The sequence below is a fragment of the Hyperoodon ampullatus genome (assembly GCF_949752795.1).
Source record: "Hyperoodon ampullatus genome assembly, chromosome: 5".
Lineage (NCBI taxonomy): Eukaryota > Metazoa > Chordata > Mammalia > Artiodactyla > Ziphiidae > Hyperoodon > Hyperoodon ampullatus.
The window spans coordinates 142642058-142663531 of NC_136918.1; the positions used below are offsets into that span (position 1 = coordinate 142642058).

Consider the following 21474-nt stretch of genomic DNA (forward strand, 5'->3'; position numbering starts at 1 on the left):
TAACACCACACGGAGGCTCCCGTCCCGAATCTTTTTTAGTTGCCCAAAGGGAGGAAAGGGGGAGGGGGAGGGGTCGTACTCCCGTCTCGCTGTAATTCCAGCGAGAATGTAATTTATAACCTCAGCAAAACACACGTTCCAGGCTCTTCTGTTCACTCACTCGTTCAGCGCCGTCGGCGCGCAGGCGGAGGGGAGTGGCCAGGCCCAGGCCCGGCCTGGAGGAACCACGGGCCCGCGAGGGGCAGGGATGGTGGGCCCGCGAGGGGCAGGGATGGTGAGCCCGCGAGGGGCAGGGATGGTGAGCCCGCGAGGGGCAGGGATGGTGAGCCCGCGAGGGGCAGGGATGGTGAGCCCGCGAGGGGCAGGGATGGTGGGCCCGCGAGGGGCAGGGATGGTGGGCCCGCGAGGGGCAGGGATGGTGGGCCCGCGAGGGGCAGGGATGGTGAGCCCGCGCGGCGGGGTCTCTGAGCAGGAGCCGCCACCGGGCAGAGGGCAGAGGGGCCGGGCCTGCGTGGGGAGTGCGGGGGGAGGCAGGCAGAGGGTCGCCCGCCCAGGCTCACCTCGGGGTGCTTGCGCCGCATGTGTCTGCTCATGGAAGCCCGGGTGGACACCTTGGTCCCGCACAGCTGGCAGCTCTGGGCCTCCACCTTGTCGTGGGTGAGCTGCACGTGCTTCTGCAGCATGTACTCGGTGACGTACTTCTTGTCGCACACGGAGCATGTCCACTGCTTGCCCACTTCCCACACGCACGGGGCAGAAGAGAAAGCACGGGTCGTGAGCGGGCTCAGCCTCTGCACGTGCGGCCAGGGTCGCCGGCCGGGTCACCCACCCGGTGGTCAGGCCGCGGGACAGGCAGCGCGGCCTCCTCCCCTCCTGGAGCCCAGTCGCTACTCCAATGTCCAAAAATTCAAGTTTCGGACAATGTCCGAAAATTTTGAAAATTCAAAATTTTCAATGTCCGAAAATTTTGATGGGCTGAGTTTTTGTGGGCAAGGGACCATCGTTAAGGCAGAACAGCACCAAAACACGTGAAAAAGCCTACCAGGAGCATCACAGCCGTGCCATCCCCACCGCGCACGCTCCGATGGCCTCAGCGGAGACCGCGGTGGGCGGCCGGCCGGCCGGTCCCCAGGTGCCCCGCTTACCCGTGTGGATGAGCTTGTGCGTCTCCATCGTGTTCCTCTCACTGAAAGTTTTTCCGCACAGTTCGCACATGAAATCTTTAATCCCTGCAGAAAAAGGCACACTTAATTTCACGTTTCATGAGTGTTTTAACTACATACAGAAGCTGTCTCGTCCTTGACACATTTCTGTATTTGCAGAAGCTGCACGGGAGGTAAATTACCAGGAGAGAGCAGACAGTAAGTGTTCATTCCCACACGCGACCGGCACACTGTGGCTTGAAAGCTACCCTATGGCTGGCACCCAGGCGAGCTCCTTCCGCAGAAGGGGTGACAAGGACAGTTTCAGTCCGAGGCCCACAGACTGCCACAGAGTCTCAGCAGAATCCGATTCAATGAGCTTACTCTGCACAGCTCGCGACCAGGGAAGGCAGGGCCACGTTTATGACACGTTTAAGGCTTCCACCCACTTCATTCCAGCCCTGAGTGTTCAGATCAGTCACTCGGTCTGGGGTGACCACCCTGCCTGCCTGCAACCTGGCAAGGAAGCATCAAGGCATCAGACTGTTTCTCTCCCCAAACTGACAAGAAAGTGGATCCTTAGAAGGCCTTTTAGATAAAGGTTTCCCCCCAAATGGAAAACTAGGTAAGTGATTTTCAAGGTCCACTCATCTTGGACTTATCCTGGCCCTGTATTTGGCGAACCCCTCGTATGCTCACTGTGGCTTTCGGAGGCCAGAGACCACTACAGCCCAGCAGTTGCAGTGTTGTGAGACCCGAGAGGTGGTCCAGGACCCAGTCCCAGGGGGTGAACGCTTCCCAGAAAAGGGGGAGCGAAACGGATGAGCTTCCCCAGGAAGAGGAGGGCAGCACACTTTTGTGAAAGCCCAGTGCCCTGGGGGCTGGCACTCCAGGGGGACCCAAAGCAGACCTGGGTGGTGGCCTGGACAGCCCTGGGGGCAGTGAGAGAGGTGGGCGCACAGGTAAGCTGGGCCAGGCAGTGGCAGGGCTTAAGTCCGTTTTAGGAAGAACACGGAACCAACCAGAAACTTCAGACACAACTCCATCACCCAGGGATAACCGTCTCTCACTCCGCTGTCGATCTTAATCCTCTTATACACACACGTTCATCCATACACAAATGTTTTATAAAACAACGAACTCATTTGTTGTAGAGGCTGGTTTCTCTCCCACTGGATCATGAATGTCTGCGTAACTTAACATACGATTCCATCACTTGCAGGGGTGCACTGTCCCTCACGGTGAACACACCGTAATTTAGCCACTGCCCTACTGATGGACACTTAAGATGGCCCAGTCTCCCGTCCCGACGACAGGACGACCAGCGTGTACACACGCCCCGGGCCCCCTCCGCGCCTGTGCCGCTAGCCTGGTTTCCCCGCCCCACCCCGCGCGTGCGCCGCGGCCGGGAGCTGCCTCACCCGTGTGCCGCTTGTAGTGCTTGAGCATGTTGACCTTCTGCGCGAACTTGCGGTGGCACTCCCTGCACTCGTACTCCTTGATGCCCTTGTGCAGCTTCATGTGGTGGCGCAGCGCGTGCTTGGTCTTCATGCCTGCGGGACGGAGCGGAGCGGGTCTTCGGGGGCCCCCCGCCCCCACAATGCCCGCCCCAGCCCTGCCACGGTCCCCGGCGGCGCACACACCCCGTCCCCTCTCCCCGGCAGACACAGGTCTGGGTGAGAGCAGAGAGGAGGGACGGGGAGCGGGGGCTCGTCTCCGAGAGGACCCCCTCCGCCAGCGGCGAGGCGGGCCGTGTCCTCGGAGGCCACTTCCAGACAGCCCGTCCCGGCAGGCGCCCGCCCGGCCTGCACGGTCAGCGTTCCCAACAACAGGAGCTGCGGGTAGCTGTGCAAATCTGACCACTGTGACCCAACTGAATCATCTGGTAGGCGGCTCCAAGTCTCCTGAAGTCCGCTGTTGATCTTGGCGATGTAAGTGTTAATTGAGATTAGATACTTTAAGGTCCAAACACAGACTTTCCATCTACCTTCAGGTTAATGTAACAAAGTCAACATTTGCGGAAAGGAGTGAAATATGCTAAAACCTCCCTAACTCAGGCGCTGAAGAAGGAAAGACCCTGGTTTAGGGTTTGAATCAGTAGTGGAGGGTCTCAGGCCAGGAGACCCCACCAGATGAGCAGTGCTGGACAGGAAGGGAGGGCTGCAGGGTCTGTGGGCAAAGGGCGCCCGGGGGGCAGCCTTAGCATCTCATGGTGCATGAAGTGTTTTGAACAAATCTTCCTGTGTATCCTCGGCTACTAGTGCTATATGTGGAAACCCACCAGGCGTGGCACACGGGTCTCTGCTGCCAGGTGACAGACTGTCATTACTTCCACAGTCTCCCATTTGGATAAGACCTGGTCAGGTCTAGAATTTGGGGGGAAAATGTAAAGTATTGATAATAATAAGCAAGGGCATTTCCTGCAACATCACTTGGAATGATAAAAAAACTACACACCAAAACCCCCCGAAGATATAAATTAAAGGGTCTGGTTGTAGGAATCCACAGGATGGAATCCTATCAAGGTTTTGAGAGGAAAATTAGGGCCATATTTGCCTGGTATGAAAAGATCACCAAGATGGATATGGAAGTAAATAAAAAGTAAGGTATGGAAAGAACAGGTAAGCACAAGCATCTGCTTGTATGTGCCAGTGATCATAATATGAAAGTAAAATGACCACTGACAGTTTAGGATTATGGAAAATATGGTAACCCAAGTATTAACACCTGCATTGTATTTAAAGTATTCAGAAGTCATGAAAGAAATCATGAAACTAAACATTAAATACACTTCAGATATAAAAATGTATGTAACACAAGATGTGACACTGACCTCAGCGCCCACCCTGGGCACCCCTCCCTGACCTGCCAGGGCCCACTGAGCAGCACTCAGGTCTCAGGTGTGGTTGCCCCCTGCCCAGCTGGGGGGACGGCCCACCACACCTGTCTACCTGCAACCCTTCCCACCTCTACCTGGCTCTAGGTCTGTGGGAAAGGGGCTGGAATTGCTGCAGCAAAGACGGGGCTGCGGCTGGAGCTCCAGCCAGCACGGCCAGTGCTAAGACACGCATAGAAACTTCTAGAAATGTCGGTGCACAACAATCAAATGCTGCTTTTGAAGAGTGTAACTGAGGTCCGAGGTGGGAATAACTTTACTTTGCATATCCATTTGTGTAAAAAAAAATTTTTTTTTGGTTAGGTGCCTGGGTTACTTTTTCAATAAAACAATCTACACACTGCACACAGTTACTTTGGAGAACAGACAAGAAACTGTCACCTGTGCAGAGAGGGACTGGGGGCCAGGGGTGGGGGACTGTGCACTTTCTGCTTTTCTCTGCAGGTCTTTTAGCCTTCTGCATGTAGTCTTATTTTATGAGTCTAACAGGGGTTTATCCGGTGAGTGGAATTACGGGGCATTTGTGTGTTCTTTGTACTTTCCTAAAAATCACATAAAGGAAAAAAGTAAACACTTTATGGAATATTAAATTTTTTAAAAGACCCTCACAGCAAGGCAGATGAACGTGATCAGTCCCGTATCGGAAGGAGGGTGGCACTGCCGCGCTCCACCACACACAACACGGGCGGCCACGTGAAAGCACCAAAGATCCGCTGCCCCAAGTCTTCCTGACAGTTCTGGTTTGTTTTCAAACAGAAATGAGTTAAAACTTTACCGTGTACTGCGATTACCTTTCTTTTCCTCATTCCACTTACGGATGTGAGCTATCTTGTTAATAGATTTATTATCATTGAACTAATTTCACCTGACTCAAGTAAAGGTCACAGTCATCACTGATCACAGTGCATCACTGTCTTAATGCCCAGCTGGGCCTAGTCAGTAGTTCCAGTCGGCAGTCGAGGACTTTGCACCTATACTCAGGCCATACGAGGATTCTCAGATTATTCTGTACTTCAGAGAATTATGTGTTGCACTGTTTCCCTACTTTTAAAACGATTTACTTGTGCTTTGATTTTACCCATCTCCCTACCTCTGGACGGCTTTATTTTTCTTGCTGATCCTCTTCGGGTCTTATCTTTCTTGAGTAAATGACTCGGGTCTGGGCGACCCCCCGTGTGGCCTGGCCGCCCCTCCTGCCTGACGGCCGGGTCCCCCCCACCTCCGTGCGCCCGCTCTCGCCTTCGCCCCTCCCCCCCCGCACTGAGCACACAGCCCGGTCCCCCGACCTGCCCTCACCTTTCCCACACTCGGCGCACAGGTACTCGCGGATGTTGTCATGCACGCGCATGTGTTCCTTCAGCATGTCCTTCCTGGCAAAGGACTTCCCACACTGCTCACAGGCGTGGCTTTTCACACCTACAAACAAACAGGTCAGACTTTCACAGCAGGAGATCCGCACCCACGGTCACCGCGGGACGGCAGTGACGGGAGAAGTTCGGCCCCCCGCCTGCAGCTGGAGCAGTGCCCGCTGAGCCCTCCTTCCCGGGTCTCTGCGAGGACCCAGAGCGGGGAGGGGCCGAGCTCGGGGGGGTAGTGGTGGCAAAGACGGACAGAGAAGCACTGGCAGGGAGGCGAGAATGACCGCTGGGCAGGAAGCAGCTCGGGCCCCTGCGTCCTCCCAGGCACGGCTACCTGTGTGGATAAGTTTGTGCCGCTCCAAGTTCCCGATGCTGTTGAAGATCCGCCCGCAGATCTCGCATGGGTGGATGTACCTGAAACCAGGCACAGGCTCAGCACGACCCGCACAGCCTCATGGGGCCGTCAGCGGCCGAGTGCACCTGCCTGAGCGCCTCTATCAGCAGGTGGGGCATAAAAGGTGCTGGGGGGACAAGGGACCCAGAGACTTCAGCCTCCATCTGGGCTGAACTGTCCCCCTCAAAATTCACACATTGGTGGCCTGATTCCCAGCACTGCAGAATGCGACGGTGCTTGGAGATGGGGGTCTTCACAGAGGTGGCTAAGTTAAAACTGAGGTCCTCACAACAGGCCCTAATCCAGTATGACTGGTGCCCTTATGAACAGGGACACAGAGACACGCACAGAGGGAAGGCCACGAGGACACAGGGAGAAGATGGCATCCACACGCCATGGAGGGAGCCTGGGACAGATGCTCCCTCACGGTCACAGGAGGAAGCAGAAGATGTGCTGCATCTAGAACGTCCGGCCTTCAGCACTGAGATAATACAATTCTGCTGTTCAAGCTGCCCAGTCGGCAGCCCGAGCAGACTACTCAGCTCTAAACAGGCCGTTGCCTGACTTGCTTGGACACACAGCGCTGGTTACGGGCTGTAGCCAGATGTGGGACTGGCATTCACGAAACCTAATTACCGTGGGGCAAAGGGGCTCTGGTCGTATGTAGGCAGGGCCTGCAACGCGGCCCACTGTGCCGGGGGTCCGGGAAGGCGTGCAGGCTGGGAGAGGCCTGATGACCCACGAAGGAGCAAGGCCAGTGCTTCCCCCAGACCCACCCGGGGCTCCCGGAGGAGGGAGAACTTGCTCTACGCTCCGGACGGCTGATTTGGGCACCTGCCTCTCTGCAAGGAAGCCAGCCCTCCCTCCGCACCACCCTAGGCCAGGGAGCCCCTGCGGGGGGGCGGGGCTCACTTCTGCACGTTGGGGTCAGGCAGGTTCTCGCGGTGGATGACCATGTGGGCGTGGTAGGTGGCCTTCAGGGCGAAGCGCCGGTGGCAGGTGCTGCAGCCGTAGCCCTTCTCCTTGTGCACTTCCATGATGTGCTTCAGGTACTCCTTCCCGCGGCCGAAGGTGAGCTGCGGACACGCACACTGCTCACGTGCGCACGCGGCCTGGATCTCCGCGGCTGACGATGCACCACCGCCACCCAGGCACCCTGGACGCCGGGGAGAGCCCGCTTCCCAGCAGGAGAAGGGGGAGTCCTGAGAGCAGGGCCAGCGGTGGGCAAGATCACGAAGCAGGGGGAGCATAAGAAGCAGATTCCAGTCCTCCAGGTCCCGCCCCCCCCAGCAGGCTTCCAGAACCCCCCTCCTCTCCACCCACCTGACCCCATCTCTCCCCCAAGCCTGAAGGCCCTGACAGGTGCACGGCCAGGTGCTGTGCCGAGCCCACGGGTGCGAACGCCCAGGGAGAATGCAGGGACCTGCTCGGCAGTGGTGAACCACAGCTCCCTGAGCAGCGAAGCCGCAGAGACCACAGCCTACAGCAAACTGCTGAAAACTCACCGAGCCCCCAGCCTCTAAGCACGGGTCCCTGCCGTGTGGGAGGCAGGCGGAGGAGAGAGGAGCCCTGGCCTGCGCCCACCTTTGCGGACACGGATCCCCACCGGTCAGCCACACGGGCACGTGTGGACCACACTGATTCTGAGACAGTGGTCCCTTGACGGCGGTGAGACCCGTGTCCACCATCCCTGAGACGCAACGAGACCCGGGGCGCCTTCCAGAACATCTGTGAGGCGCCCCCGCCCCCAGGCCAGAGCCTCTGCGGGCCGGCAGCCCTGCAGCCCCAGGGCTCGAAGGCTGGAGGTCCAGTTACCTGACACCTTTTGCAGCTGTACTTGTGAGGCTCCGAGTCTGCGCTCTCGTCGGAATTGTCATCATTTTCCTCCGAGGAGATGCCAATCTTGCCGATGAACTCCTCCCTCTGGTGGTCGTCCATCAGCGCGATGTCCTGGAAAACAGCCACCGTGTCCAATTTCTGACATGCTTGGCGCAAGCTTTAACTGGTGATTTGTCGACCGGATGCAGAAACCGTGCCCTCGGGTCACCTGGGACGCCCCACCCCCTGACGGCAGTGCCATCAGGCCTTGCCCGCATTCAGGTGACCGTGAAGGCCAGGGCTGGAGCTGCTGGGAACAGTCACCGAGCTGGGCCGCGTCTGGAGGGCGTGCTCTCCGTCCTCACGTGGGCCTCGTCACCACCGACCGCTCCCTCCTTTTCCCTGGATCGGCACTTCTTCCCCCCACCAACCCCCGGAGCCATGACCCCGAATCCTCACTCCTCTCCCCACCACACCCACAAGCTCCCGTCTCACGTTCCTCAAAGGCAGGGAGGGAAGCAAATGCCCCCCCGTCCCGACCCTCGGCCCTCGTTCTCCTCCCGGGAGGTGCCCAGCGTGGAGGGGTTTTAACGCGAGTCCTGCGGGTGGGCTGCAGGAGACACAGCAAGAAGACTCTAGAGGGCTCACGGGAAGAGCGGCAAGGCGGCCACGCTGACCACGAGGGCCGGCCCCGCCCCCCCGTGCGGCCCGGAACGGGGACGCCAGCTCACCTTAAAGTGGACGTGGATGTGATCCCGGAGCACGTCCACGCGGAAGAACTTGCGCCCGCAGATCTCACAAGTGTACTTCTTGTCGCCGTGGGTCAGCAGGTGCTTGTTCATGTTGCTCCTGCAGGAGAACACCTGTGGGGGGAGAGCCGGATCGGAGAAGCCCGTTACCGTGCACGCCCGGCCCGCTGGGAGGCCGTAACCGGGCCCAAAAACGCAGTTTCTCCCCAGGGTTTGAGCTGCAGCCACTCCTCAGTGTTTGAGACACAAATAATCGTGTGGTGCTAGAATCATGACCCTTGAACCGTTTAAGTTGGTGCTTACATTGTAATACAGAATTAACCATTGTCTAGTCTTCACCATAAACGGTATTCTGCTCAATTTTATTCAGCTCACTTAAATATTTCACTAGGATGGGGCCTACCAAGAAGACTAAGTCACAGGAACAGCTGCAGTTTTCTGAAAGCGGATATCAAAAAAGAGTTATGTACTCAGTGGGTGTTCCGAATTTCACGCACAATTCACACCGCCTCCCCATTTCTCAGTGCTTCCTGTCTAAAGTGATGAGTGCGGAGACTCGGCCATTCACCCAGTACTCATCCATTGGGTGTCCCCTCTGCTGCCCACAGGCCAGGTGCAGCCCCGCATCCACCAGCAGAGCTCAGTGGACAAAACTGGCAGCAGAGATGACCCCCAGGGCCCACACTGATCTGAGAGTCTTTGTCCACACGGCCTTCGCCCCAGTGGCCGAGTAACCTGGAGAGCAGGCCTCCTTAGAGCTCACCCCGACCACGCATGGTCTCAGGAAGAGAACATGCCATGAACGAAAGGGAAACGGTTCACGGGGAACAGAGGCTACCGCCTTCACGGGACACTGCTTTTCAAGACCTGCAGGTGACTTGGGGCCAACAGCCCTGAGACCACAGCCCAGGGAGGCTGGGCGGGAAAAGGAGTCAGCAAGGCAGGAAGATGGGCCTCCAGGGAGGGATGGAGGCTGCAGGTGTCCCCCGGCACTTGTGTTCTCCAGGCACACACGGGGATGGAGACAGGGGATACTTGGAAGCAACGAAGAATTCAGTTCTAGAGACATTCAGGCTCTTTCACTGCCTGCCTGGCCCCTCCGTGAGGGTTCGGTGAACATTTCACAGAATAAAAGGTGTCTGAATGTCAGTCACACAGCTGGCTGGTTTCAGGTACACCATCTCCCAAGGACACGGAAGGGACACGGTGCCGCCACTCCTCAGAGCCGGTGGTCAGTGGGCAGAATGAGCGGGACACGTGAACACGGGGCAGCCTCCACCCACCCCTGCCCGTGAGCGGTCCGGCCTGGCCACCCGGGCTCAGGCATGTTTTCCGTTACCCCAGCTCCACCGCCCCCAGCCCCCAAACCCACACTAAGTCAGAGCCCCAGCGTAGAGCCCACAGACCACACTACCCTGTGGACCTGTTGCTTTGTGGTTTGAAAAAAAATCAGGGAATTTCCCACAAAAACATGGGTTTCTGTTTTCTCTTGAAAAGGTCAAAAGATCTGGCAATGCTGCCACGTGCCAGCTGGCTGGGCCGAGTCACAGCTGGCCGTCTGCCCGGGCCTTCACTTCCGGCAGCTGCTGTCGCTCCAGGGCCACGTGGCTCACGTGGGCTGCGCGTGGCTGAGAACCTGGGCGAGCCGAGTCACAGGAGGTGAGCCTAAGGAACGAGCAACCGCACCTCCAGCCGAGACCAGGCGTTTGTGCGCAAAGACCACCGCCATCTCACGTGGTTAGCTGACGTAGCCTGGATGGCAGCGCCCGGACAGGGTTCCCTGTGTAGGGCTGACGTGGCCCAGGGCTGCTCAGATGGGGAGTGTACTCCAGACATTTAGGGCTGCTGAGGAGTCAACCCCCTCTGACGGCCAGCCGGACGCCCCGGACAGATCTGCTCACTCGGGGCGCCGGCATCCGTGGACCGGCCACGGAGCACACGGCTGTGGCTCGGTCAGTCTCTCACTGGGAAATGCTGCAGGGGGACCAGCGCTGACCAGGAAAATAAACCCGGACATCCCGTCTCCGCCAGAGGCACGTGGCTCGGGGTGCTGGAGATGGAGTGTTCGTGCCGGGGTGGCACTAGTGGAAAATCGTGGCCGAAGGGAGGCAAGGCTGAGCTCCTTCCTCCACCGCAAGAGAGCAGATGACCAGAGCACCAAGTGAGGGGACGCTGTGGCTCGGGACACCAAGTACCCACTCGATCTTAACATTCCCCCGCCCCCGCCACACGCAGTGCATAGAGCTCTGAGTCTTCCCGTAAGAAAAGGTGAGCCGTGTCCGGGCCCCGGCCCCAGCCTGCGTTACCTTGCCGCACACCGGGCATCCCGACGGCTCCTTCCTGTAGCGCACCAGGTTCTCGCCACCGCCGGCCTCCACGTCTTCCCTCTTCACCCGCCGCACTCCTGAAACCCCCCACCCCCCGCCCGAGAGAGTCAGTATACACACGAGACCTTCCCACATCAGCCAGGGTCACCTCCAGCTGACGGAGGACAGGGCTGCCCACGGGTGGGACAAAGGAGCGAGCGGGGTCACCCGTCCGTGACGCACCGGCGCTCCGACACGCGACCCGGGAGGGAGGGCAGTCGGCCCGCACCGCCGACTCCGGAACCCGGGCTGCACCTGAAACTTGGAAATCCAAGGGCAGCAAGTGTCTTGAGCTTTCCACGCAGAGGAGTCAGAATGAGCTACTGGTGAGGGAGGTCTCTGTGCTCAATCTAAAGGCTCAAGGGAAAGGTGGGGTTCTCAGAGGCGTCTGTAAGTAGGAGGGCATTTTTATTAAAAAGATACTAATATTCATCCTTCAAGTTAAATCAGCCCAATGAGGAATAAGGTAAAAAGTCAGAAAATAATAAAGTTTCTATCGTTTTAAGGCATAAATGTTCATAATTGGGATCGAAACAGACTTAGAAGTTCTCAGGAAACAGGGAATCTCTGAATAAAAGAAAGAGAGAAGTTCCTTCTCATGGTCTCTCTCTACACCACTGACCCGTCCTTCTGGGACATTCCTGCACAGCTGGGCTCAAGAACGGCCAGCACGCTGGCCTGGAGACAAGTACATGACTCCCCAAAAAGCTCCCAGCGGCGTAAAGCACACAGGTCTGAACTGGGCGTGGATTACGCTTCAGTATAGAGGGAAAAACCATGGAACGGCCACACAGCACTCGCTCATTCCCGAGGAAAATGATCTGAGTGTGTCAGCTGTAAAATGTTGTAAGATAAAGTTGTAAAATGCAACCCACATATCTGTCAATCAGGAAACACCTGACTTCCAGCAGTAATGGTGGCACTTATGGGCCCGCCTGGGGCTTTATCATCAGGGTCCGGTTCAACCAGCCCAGCAGGTCGGCACATCGGCCATCCCCACGACACAGGTGAGGAAACCGAGGCCCAGCAGCATGACCAAGGCCACCCAGTCACTAAGTGGACACCAGGCGCTAAGAGCAACATCTGATCACAGATGGAAGGGGGTGGAGCTTATGAACCCACGTGAAGGAGAGCCAGGTAAAAAGGCAGAGTGCAAAGGCGACGCAGGACGTGACCTGACTCCAGGCTCGTTTTAAAAGCCACGAAGACACGTGTACATGCACAGCTGTGTGCGATGGTCAGACTTCGCATACAACTTCGTTTTCTGACCTTTTTCCCTCGACAAGCATATACTTCATTTACAATTCTTTGTAAAATTATTTTTTTCGAACTTTTATAACAAGGTGAGCTGGTCAGTGAGTGCTTCTTACAGAGGCTGGTCAGCAAGCAGGCAGTGGGTTTTAGGGTAAAAAACTAAAATGTCAAGATCACTAAAACTAAAATGCTATTTTGAAAGAGGGTCTGTCTGAGCAGGCTCTTTGAGAAAGCCTCCCAGGTAGGGTAGGTGCTCAGGACACACCTGTGGCCCAAGGTCCCCGGTCTCTCTCCTCCCTCGGGGCCCCTGCCTTCCCCTGCACAGCTCAGGGTCTGCCCTGTGGGGTTGCCCGCAACCCCACCTCACCCCTCATCATGCCGCCTCCCGCCTTCCCCCCCCCATTAGCGACCCCACTGAAGTCCATCTTTCTCCTGCGCTGGCCTCTCGTAAACCCACCACACGACAGGCAGCCCCCAGGCACCCCAAGCCCACCGCAAATGGCGAGGGTCATCAGGGGTCCCCGGGGAAACAGGAGCAAAGGCAAAATCACTCACGGCCCCAAACAGCCTCCGCCTGAACCGTTCCGTCCCACGCACACGGCTGAAAGCGCACCACACCCCATGTGAAATTTCAGACACTGCTTTTCTCCTGCTTTCGTATGGAAAGCACTTTCTCACAATATTAAGCTCTCTGAAAACAAAAAGGTTTTGGTGACTGATAAAATTCAGTCCTACAAAGAGTCTGGTTTTCCTAACTTTCCCCGCTGTGGAACGTCTGGGACATTTCCAAGCGTCCCCACTCGCACGTGATGCTCTAATTCCCCATCAGGACCTCTTGATGCCGGAGCCGATTCCCATCAGGTGGTGCCTCGCCAACTGGCACCCACAGAGACGGGGCCAGCGTGAGCCCCGCCCCCTCCCCGGCAGGTGCATTCACCTTCCAGGTGCCTCCTCTGGTGGTCCAGCATGACGTCCTTGCGGTAGAACATTTTGTTGCAGACTTCACAGGCGAACTTCTTGTCCCCGTGCTTCTTCTTGTGCTTGGAGAGGTTGCTGTTGGTGGAGAAGAATCTGAAACACATCTCACATTGGAACGTCTTATCATCTGTCGAGGAAGCAGGGAGACACACAGTAACTTTTAGGTCCGTGACACCGAGTACAGGCTCAACGTCATGGCCGTGGGACCGGCAACGAGGCACGGAAGGAGGGCGGAGCTGACGAAGCCCCCCTGTCAAGCCAGGCCTGAGCAGCGTGCAGAGCAAACGGGGAGCTCACCTCCTTCCTCCCTGGCGCCACAAGGCTCCCGCAGCATCTGGGGACCCGTGGCAAGGAAAGCGGCTGGGCCACAGCTGTCCTTGGGCCCTCACCCCCTCAGCCAGCCTGACCGCAGCGCCGGCCCCTGCTTCCCGCAGCGGCACATGAGCGGCCCCCTGCCCCGGCCCGCCGCTCCTCCGAAGCCCACCCATCACCGGCCCCTCCCCTCCCACGCGCCCTCCACAGGCTCCTCCTCCATCGCACAAAGACATCCCCAATGTCTCCCACCTGTAAGCAAAACCGTCTGGTCCCTAGGTCCCCTTTGGGAGACGTGCACCCACCCCCGGCAAACACCCCCTCCCCACAGTGAAGCCTTCAGAGATACCCACAGCCCGGTGTCCCTCCCCAAAGGTGGCCAGACTGCCCCACCAGGGCCTCTGACAGTCCCCACCCTGCTCTCTCCCTCCAGGTGCCCAAGGCAGACCCTGGGGTGTCCTGTCCCCTCCCCCCGGCCCGGGGGGTCTACCCCCCATGAGCACAAGCACAGGGGCCATCAGGGCACCTGCCCCGCCCTGGCACCTCTTCAGCTGTCTGCCTTGGCCCCAGCCACCCGGCCTCCACCCCTGGTTTAGGGGGTCTCGGCTAGCGCTCTCCTCTCTGACGTGTCGTCTGCCCTCAACCCCACCACGCCCACCCTGCTCCTGCCAGGACACGTCAACTGCCCACGGGTCCGTCACCTAAACCAGCCCCGAAAGGCAGCCCTCACTGCCCACGGCCCTCCTGCAGCGCCGGGAACACCGTCCCGTGTCACCTGAGCGGGTGGGCATGACAGTGTGTGTCCCCCTCCAGAGCGAGGGCCTGAGGTCACACCGTGTCACCCTCATTTCTGGGCCTTTGGCTACAGCCCACTGACCACTTCCCGTAGTCAGTAAACGTTTGCTGAATGCGTAAATCCCGGAGGCCGGAGGCCAAGTTTCGTTGTCTACAGTGGTTCTGATTGTGGTCCTCACTCTGCTGCACAGTGGACTCCCGTGTCCTGGGATCACAGCCTGGGCGCTGCTGACATTCCGGCCGGATCACTGCGCGAGGCTGTCCCGTGCCCTGTGCGTTGAGCAGCGTCCCCCAGGCAGCTGTTCCAACCGAACCGGTTCCAGACTCTGCCCAGCGTCCCCGGGGACTCAGGCCTCAGCAGTTCAACTTCTGCCAGGCGGACCCCGATGCGCAGCCAGGTTGAGGCCCCGGGGTATCCACACAATCCCCTGTACACGCGTCTGTGTGTGTGCAGTACCTGTGCTTATCATGCGGACATTTCCATGCTTATTTTAGTGGTTACATAATATTCCACCAAGTTCATACATCGCAATTTACTTCATCTTTTTTTTTTTTTTTTTTTGCAGTACGCGGGTCTCTCACTGTTGTGGCCTCTCCCGTTGCAGAGCGCAGGCTCAGCGGCCATGGCTCCGGGCCCAGCCGCTCCGTGGCACGTGGGATCTTCCCGGATCGGGGCACGAACCCGCGTCCCCTGCATCGGCAGGCGGACTCTCAACCACTGCGCCACCAGGGAAGTCCTACTTCATCATTTTTAATACTGTAGGTAACTTAATGATCCTTTTCCTACTAGATTTCCTCAGCATGGATCCTTAGGAATGAGACCACCAGAGACAAGGGCGTCTGCCATCCTGCTCTGTGAAGGGCCGCACCTTACAGGGCTGTTCCATCGGATCACCCGAGACCCCGCCCACTCTGGGCCTGCTAAACCACACAGGTAAGCCTCCCTCCTGGGCAGGTGGCCCACAAGCCCAGGAACCTGACAGCCGTGGAAGGTGCAGCGCGGCCCTTGGACTTTCGCTTCTTCTCTCTAACGGGTCGAGTCCCTCCCAGCGTATGGAGAGGACCCACCTCTAACCATCCCCAACAGCTCTGGTGTGGCCTTCGCCGGGTGACAGCAGAGCTGGAGCAGCTGTCCGGGCCAGGCTGTCACCACGGTGGCTTTTCCTGCCACGGCGTCCACAAGTCACCAGTTCAGGAATCCAGGAAGGTGCTTGACAACAACCTTCCCCCCCGCCCCCCGTAATCCCTGCTGCCCTCGAGGTCTATGCCCATGTTTTAACAAAATGCAGCAACTGAGGACAAACACCTATTACGTGGTGGAGGGTCAGGCCTCTCAGCATGGCTGTCCCCCGCTCCCTGTCCGCCCCCTGCCCAGCCAGTGCCCGCCTCACCTCCACACGCTCCCCTCAACTGCTCGCCCCCTGCCCTAGCTGGTGACTGCTCTAATCCTCAGGCCAGAAAGCCTCTGCCTTTCTGCTAGTTCATTAAAGGGAGACACCTGCCCTCCTGAGGGGCTGAGAGGGGCGTGCCCCAGCCGCTGGTTTCCCTGGTAGCTGATGAGCCAACCTGATGTCAATTTCCCCTATAAACGGCAGCCTCCTTCTCCCGAGGCGGGAAGATCTCTGCCTGACGTGTGCTGCCTGCCCTCTGCACGTGGCGGGGTGTAGCTTCAGGACCTTTGTTTCGGATGTGTAAGGTTCCCCCGTCCAATAAACCGTTGATGTCTCTGTCGCTGTCTCCGGGCTCTTTCTTTGGTCTCGAGGTTGGGCCGCTCCAAGGCTTGCAGGCCTGGGGGTGCAGCCCAACACGTGGGCTCCAGTGAAGGAGGGGGCACAGGGTCACTCGGGGGCGGGACAGGGGATTTCCGGGGAGACCCTGTCTTGCCTGAGGGCCTGGACGTGAGCCTCTGCCCTTCTCCAGCTCCCTGAGGAAGGTCGAGGGCGGACGAGGGCCACCTCACACCCAGGACAGGCCGTGCTGAGTGAAAGCTTGAGAAAAAGCCCAGCAGACCCATCATTTCAAAGCTCACACAAATCCCTGACTTAGTGGTCTACGGAAGACACGTTCTCCTAACGTGAACACTATAAGTACAATAGCCTGCAAATGATATATTACACAAATGACCTCAGCTCCCTCAGGTTTATCCTTTGTCTTCCATCCAAAACTTCTGACCTTTGAAATTGAGAGAAACTGCATTTCAATTCATTGCTGCTGTTAACTTCTATATAAAAAAGACAGACAAACGTCTGGTCTAACAGAACTTTTTGCTGACATGTAGCAACTGCTGCTTTGACTCAGTACCTTCTGTTTCATTTGTGTCCAGAGAAATAAAGATTAAAAAGAAGAGTGTTAACTTCTATATAAAAAAGACAGACAAACGTCTGGTCTAACAGAACTTTTTGCTGACATGTAGCAACTGCTGCTTTGACTCAGTACCTTCTGTTTCATTTGTGTCCAGAGAAATAAAGATTAAAAAGAAGAGAACTTCTCTGCCTCAGCCTCCAGCGGGCCTCAGCAAACACCCGGGCCGGGACAGGGGCATCGCCCTCCGCTCTGATGCCCACCCACCGAGCTCGTGCAGAACCGAGCGTGGCCTCACGGAGCGCCATCCTGCCCGGCGATAAGCACAGCTCCAGGGTCCTCTGACTGATATGGCATCAAAAGATTGGTGGATTTCCCCCAGGTTTTGGGAACACCTGGGCTGCGGAATGCAGGTGGTGTAGCACCTGGAAGTGCACCTGGAAGCTTCCAAGGCCACTTCATGCCTGACTGACGCTCAGGACAGCCGGAGCTCAGGTGAGACAAGACTCACCTGCCACTCAGAAAAGCCCCGCCCTGGGAGCGAGGCACTGTGGGCGGAGGAAACCAGCGCGGTTTCCAGCGGGAGCCCTCAAAGCGGAACAAGCAAATGAACCAAACGAAGGGACCCTGCAGAGGCCGCAGGAGCGGGTGCCGGCCACCGGCAGGGAGGGGCGGCGGCGATTTGGGTGATGGGGTAAGGGTGCCCTGAGAGGCGGGCCGGCCGGCACCCGAACAAGAACCAGCACAGAGATACAGAGTGACCGGTGACACACACAGAGGGCTCGACAGGAAGGGGGCTCGGAATCAAAGGTTAACCTGGCAGGTCTCTAAGCCGACTGCCGCTGGTACCCACCCCCCAGGTGTGCGACGATGCCTAGAAGAGGGGGCCGAAGAGACAACAGCGACCCTCCGCCACCCCCATCCTCCCTGGGTGGGAACGCAGCCGCCCGCCTTCGCCCACGAGGCACAGGGCAAAGAGCCGCGGGGACAGGACACGGGCCTCCCCTGCCGGCTGGGCTCCTGCGCAGCCGTCCCCTGGCCGTCCACGGGGATTTACACATCGCGTACACTCGCCAGCTGCGCGCTTGGCCAGACACGGGGCCTGAGACCCTCGGCCAGGCCCAGAGACCCGTCCCGGCCACCGGCTGCCCCAAGCACGCCGGCTTCAGCTGCACGCAAGCAGACGAGGGTCCGTGTCACGAGAGGGGACTGGGGACAGCGGCAGGCTCAGCGGAGGCCGGTGTGCGCGAGGGAGCGGCATGGCCCTCACCTGGACCCGGGCGGGGTCCTCGGAGGGAGAAGGGCGGACGGCTGAGGAAGCCCCTGCCGAGAGCGAGGCGGAAGCCCACCCTCCAGCCGCGACCCCACCTCTTCAAGGACTTCTCACGGGGTCCCAGAGCAACCCTACCACTCACCATCCTCGGCGACGATGAAACCCCCCCTGCTTCACTACGGGCTCAACTGTGGGCCATGTGTGGCTGCTTTGGAGGAATAATAGGATGTGAAATAAATCCCCTTTTAGAGGGAAAGTTTCAGTCTCTTGAGAGTAAGTAACAGCTGCTTGAAGCACCCCGAACGGAGGGGAATGTTACAGGTGAGGATACCTGTTAAATCCACCTTCACCCTCTGCCGGAACACCTGGTCCCCACCCCGCCAGGTACCCGCGCCTCAGCGCCGGGCGGGGCCGCTCACCTGTCCGGCAGTTGTGAAACTCCAGCGCGCTCTGGATGCGGAAGGTCTTCTCGCAGGTGCCGCACCGGTACCTGTACTCGCTGTCGACCTGGCGGGAGCGGGGCGGGAAGCTGGGGCAGCTGGGACGCGCCCCCTCAGGGAGCTGCTCCAGCAACGGGCCCTTGCCCCGCCCCCCTCCTGCCCAGCGTAGAGCGTGAACCCTGTCTGGCCGTCCCCCTGCCCTGGAAAGGGAGCCCCGCGTCCGGGTGAGCTCGCTGCCCACGCGGGCCTCCCGCTCGGCCTGAGCCCTGGCGGCGCCCAGCCAGGCCCGGCCCCACCTCGGCCGCTCCGGCTCCCGCTCCCCACCCCCACCGCCGGGACTCCTTCATCCACGCCAAGGGTCTGCTTGCCTCCGTCACTAGACAGCGGTGGTCCTTCACCCACCTCGTTCCTGCTGTGCTTGTACGAGACGTGCTGCTTCAGGCTCTCCTTGCGGCTGAACAGCTTGGTACATTCCTCGCATTTAAACAGCTTGTCGCCTAAGGGACGAGCAGTGACAAGCCGCGCGCGCCACTGCCCCAGGTGCCCTGAGACCACGTGCCCGCCTGGGACACGCCGCCCGGCTCCCGGAGCGGACTGAGCCGCCCTGCACCGATGTCCGCGGGGACTCACCGTGGGAGCGCACGTGCCTGCTCAGGTTGCTGCTGTTCTGGAAGATCTTGCTGCAGATGCTGCACTGGTAGACCCGCCTGTGCTCCCCCAGCTGCCGGACCAGCTTCCGCCGGATGCCGTGGCGGCTCGAGAGAATCAGGCTCCTCTTGAGGGTGAGGCTGCTGCTCTGATGGTGGGGGAACCTGCCGGGTTAGACACACAAGCTGGTGAGACCGCTGGGAGACGGGGTGGTCGCAGAAAAAAGTTCAGGGTCACAGTCACCTTGGAGAGAGCCCCTGTCAAATCTCCCTAGCCCGACACGAGAGTGGGGGGCTGTGATCAGCACACCCCTGTAGCCTTGGGGCATCTGTAAGGGACAGGCACCCTGAACGTACAGTGGCACCAGCTAGCTTTTCCTGTACCGGCCACGCAGCTCCCTGGGCATTAACTCCGGCCACCAGGAAGCCTTGGAGCTCAGTGTGTGCGCCGACCAGAGTAACCATAACTGTTCTTTTTTTTTTCACTTGCCTCTACCCTGTTTCATATTTTCCCTGAACCTGATTTTTCAAACTTCTTCTCCCTGTGAAACGTGTTTCTGACGGTAAGTTACCGAAACCCTTTGGGCAATAAGATGGAGTATAAATAAGTAGGTCAGGTTCACCATTTCTGACATTGCCCTGCTCTGTTTTCAGTTTTTCCACAGCTTCCCGAACCCTACAGGACCAGGTGCATTTTGACCCCATGGGAAAAGGGCTGGAAAAAAACACTGCCACCAGCTTATTCAACTTCAGGGCAAAAAACTGCCTAAGGATAATAACTAAAATACAAACATTTTCCTCGTTCATAAAAAGAAGAAACACACAGAGCAAGGTGTTAAATTTACAGAAATTTAAATACAAACTGTTCTATCATAGCAGCATTTGTTCACAGCAGCCAAAAGGCAGAAGCAACACAAGTGTCCTTGATGGAAGAATGGATAAACAAAATGTGGTCCATCCACACGATGGAATATTATTCTGCCTTAAAATGGGAGGACATTCCGACACCTGCTACAACATGGATGAACCCCGAGGGCATTACGCTAAGTGAAATAAGCCAGTCACAAAAAGACAAACACCATGTGAGAACACTTATATGAGGTCCCTAGAGACACAGGTACCTCCTCTGAGGTCTTCACAGAGACAGAAGGCAGAATGGTGGGTGCCAGGGGCTGGGGAGGGGGTGATGGGGAGTCAGTGTTTTTATTAAGTATGGAGTTTCAGTTTGGGGAGGATGAAAAAGTTCCACAGACGGATGGAAGGCTGCACTGCAATGTGAATGTATTTACAACCACCGAATCGTACACTTAAAAACGATTAAGATGGTAAATTTTGTACTATGTGTATTTTACTACGGTAAAAAATAGTTTTTAAAATTTTAAGCTATTTTCACAGTGGATGCACTATTAACCCCCTGGGCTCCAGAGTTCCTGCTGCTTCCCAAGCACATACGTTTCCTACAAGAAGTAAACCATCCCCTCTCATCCGGCCTTCCCTCTGGAATGGATTAGCCACCACGGCGCCTTTGCCTGTGAAGCCGGGCCCACGCGCTGCTCTGGGACATACTTTGGCACTGAGCTTGCGTCGCTGGGGGTGGCGGCCAGCTTCCCCAGAACCAGCTCCATGATCCGTTCGTCCGGCGACGCAGCCACAGGCTCGACCTCACTCATGATCTCTGCCACTTGCTCTGTGTGGAGGGGACAGGACAAGATGTGTCATCACCAGGGCCGGGGATGGAACACAACCGAACCAAGATGACAGGCCTGAGGGGCCACGGCCAGGCCAACGTTGCAGACACAGATCACAAGATTGACACGGGGGAAAAAAAAAAACTAGCAATAGTTTAGAATCCACACATTTACCTGCAGATTTAGAAAAGCAAAATGTTATTCTTAACTCAAAACTGGAGTTATGGGCTTCCCTGGTGGCGCAGTGGTTGAGAATCTGCCTGCCAATACTGGGGACATGGGTTCGAGCCCTGGTCTGGGAAGATCCCACATGCTGCGGAGCAACTAGTCCCGTGAGCCACAACTACTGAGCCTGCACATCTGGAGCCTATGCTCCACAACAAGAGAGGCCGCGATAGTGAGAGGCCCGTGCACCGCGATGAAGAGTGGCCCCACTTGCCGCAACTGGAGAAAGCCCTCGCATAGAAACGAAGACCCAACAGAGCAAAAATAAATAGATTAATAAACTCCTACCTGCAACATCTTCTAAAAAAAAAAAAAAACTGGAGTTATAATCTGTGATTAAGTCATGACACTGTCTCAATCCTTTTTCGTACCACCTAAAACCGAAACACTTTGATGTACAGCAGGACCTTATAACCTAGCTAAATCTGTGCTGACAGAGATTTGGAAATATTAATTTTTATAATTACACAAGCCATCTTGAGTATGTTCAAAAGCAGATCGTCATTTTGTACAAGAGTCAAATATCAAATAACCACAGTAATAGGTTAGACCCAGGCCTGAACCTCTGGACAAATGAAATACGGGAAGGTTACACGAAAAGATTTAGCCACTTCACCTACTATGATGTCTTCCTAATGCAACTTAGAATTAGTGAAATAATCATTTAATAAGCTTTTCACCTCCTTCTCCTTTTCTCTACTTGTTTATAGAGAAGTAGGGAAACTGTCCAGGGGAAGTTTAAGCCACTTCTCCTGAGAACATTATGTGAGGGCTGCTCCTCTGAATTCTCTTTAATTCCAAGAAAGGATAAAAATTTCTTCTCACTCTCGCAAAAGAA

At 57.2% G+C, this 21474-nt stretch overlaps 1 protein-coding gene across 1 annotated transcript in view; it reads right to left on the reverse strand.

Moving 5' to 3' along the window:
• PRDM15 (PR/SET domain 15) overlaps window positions 1–21474 on the reverse strand; it is a gene marked incomplete at its 3' end in the record, with an annotated part of 42547 nt that overhangs the window by 6545 nt on the left and 14528 nt on the right. The window contains 16 exon segments of the mRNA XM_079705390.1: window positions 561–736; window positions 1146–1229; window positions 2564–2695; window positions 5335–5454; window positions 5731–5810; window positions 6703–6866; window positions 7606–7740; window positions 8340–8471; window positions 10664–10761; window positions 12915–13082; window positions 17180–17214; window positions 17216–17237; window positions 18056–18143; window positions 18479–18573; window positions 18707–18888; window positions 20290–20410. Of these exon segments, the coding sequence (XP_079561516.1) occupies window positions 561–736; window positions 1146–1229; window positions 2564–2695; window positions 5335–5454; window positions 5731–5810; window positions 6703–6866; window positions 7606–7740; window positions 8340–8471; window positions 10664–10761; window positions 12915–13082; window positions 17180–17214; window positions 17216–17237; window positions 18056–18143; window positions 18479–18573; window positions 18707–18888; window positions 20290–20410 (1832 nt within the window).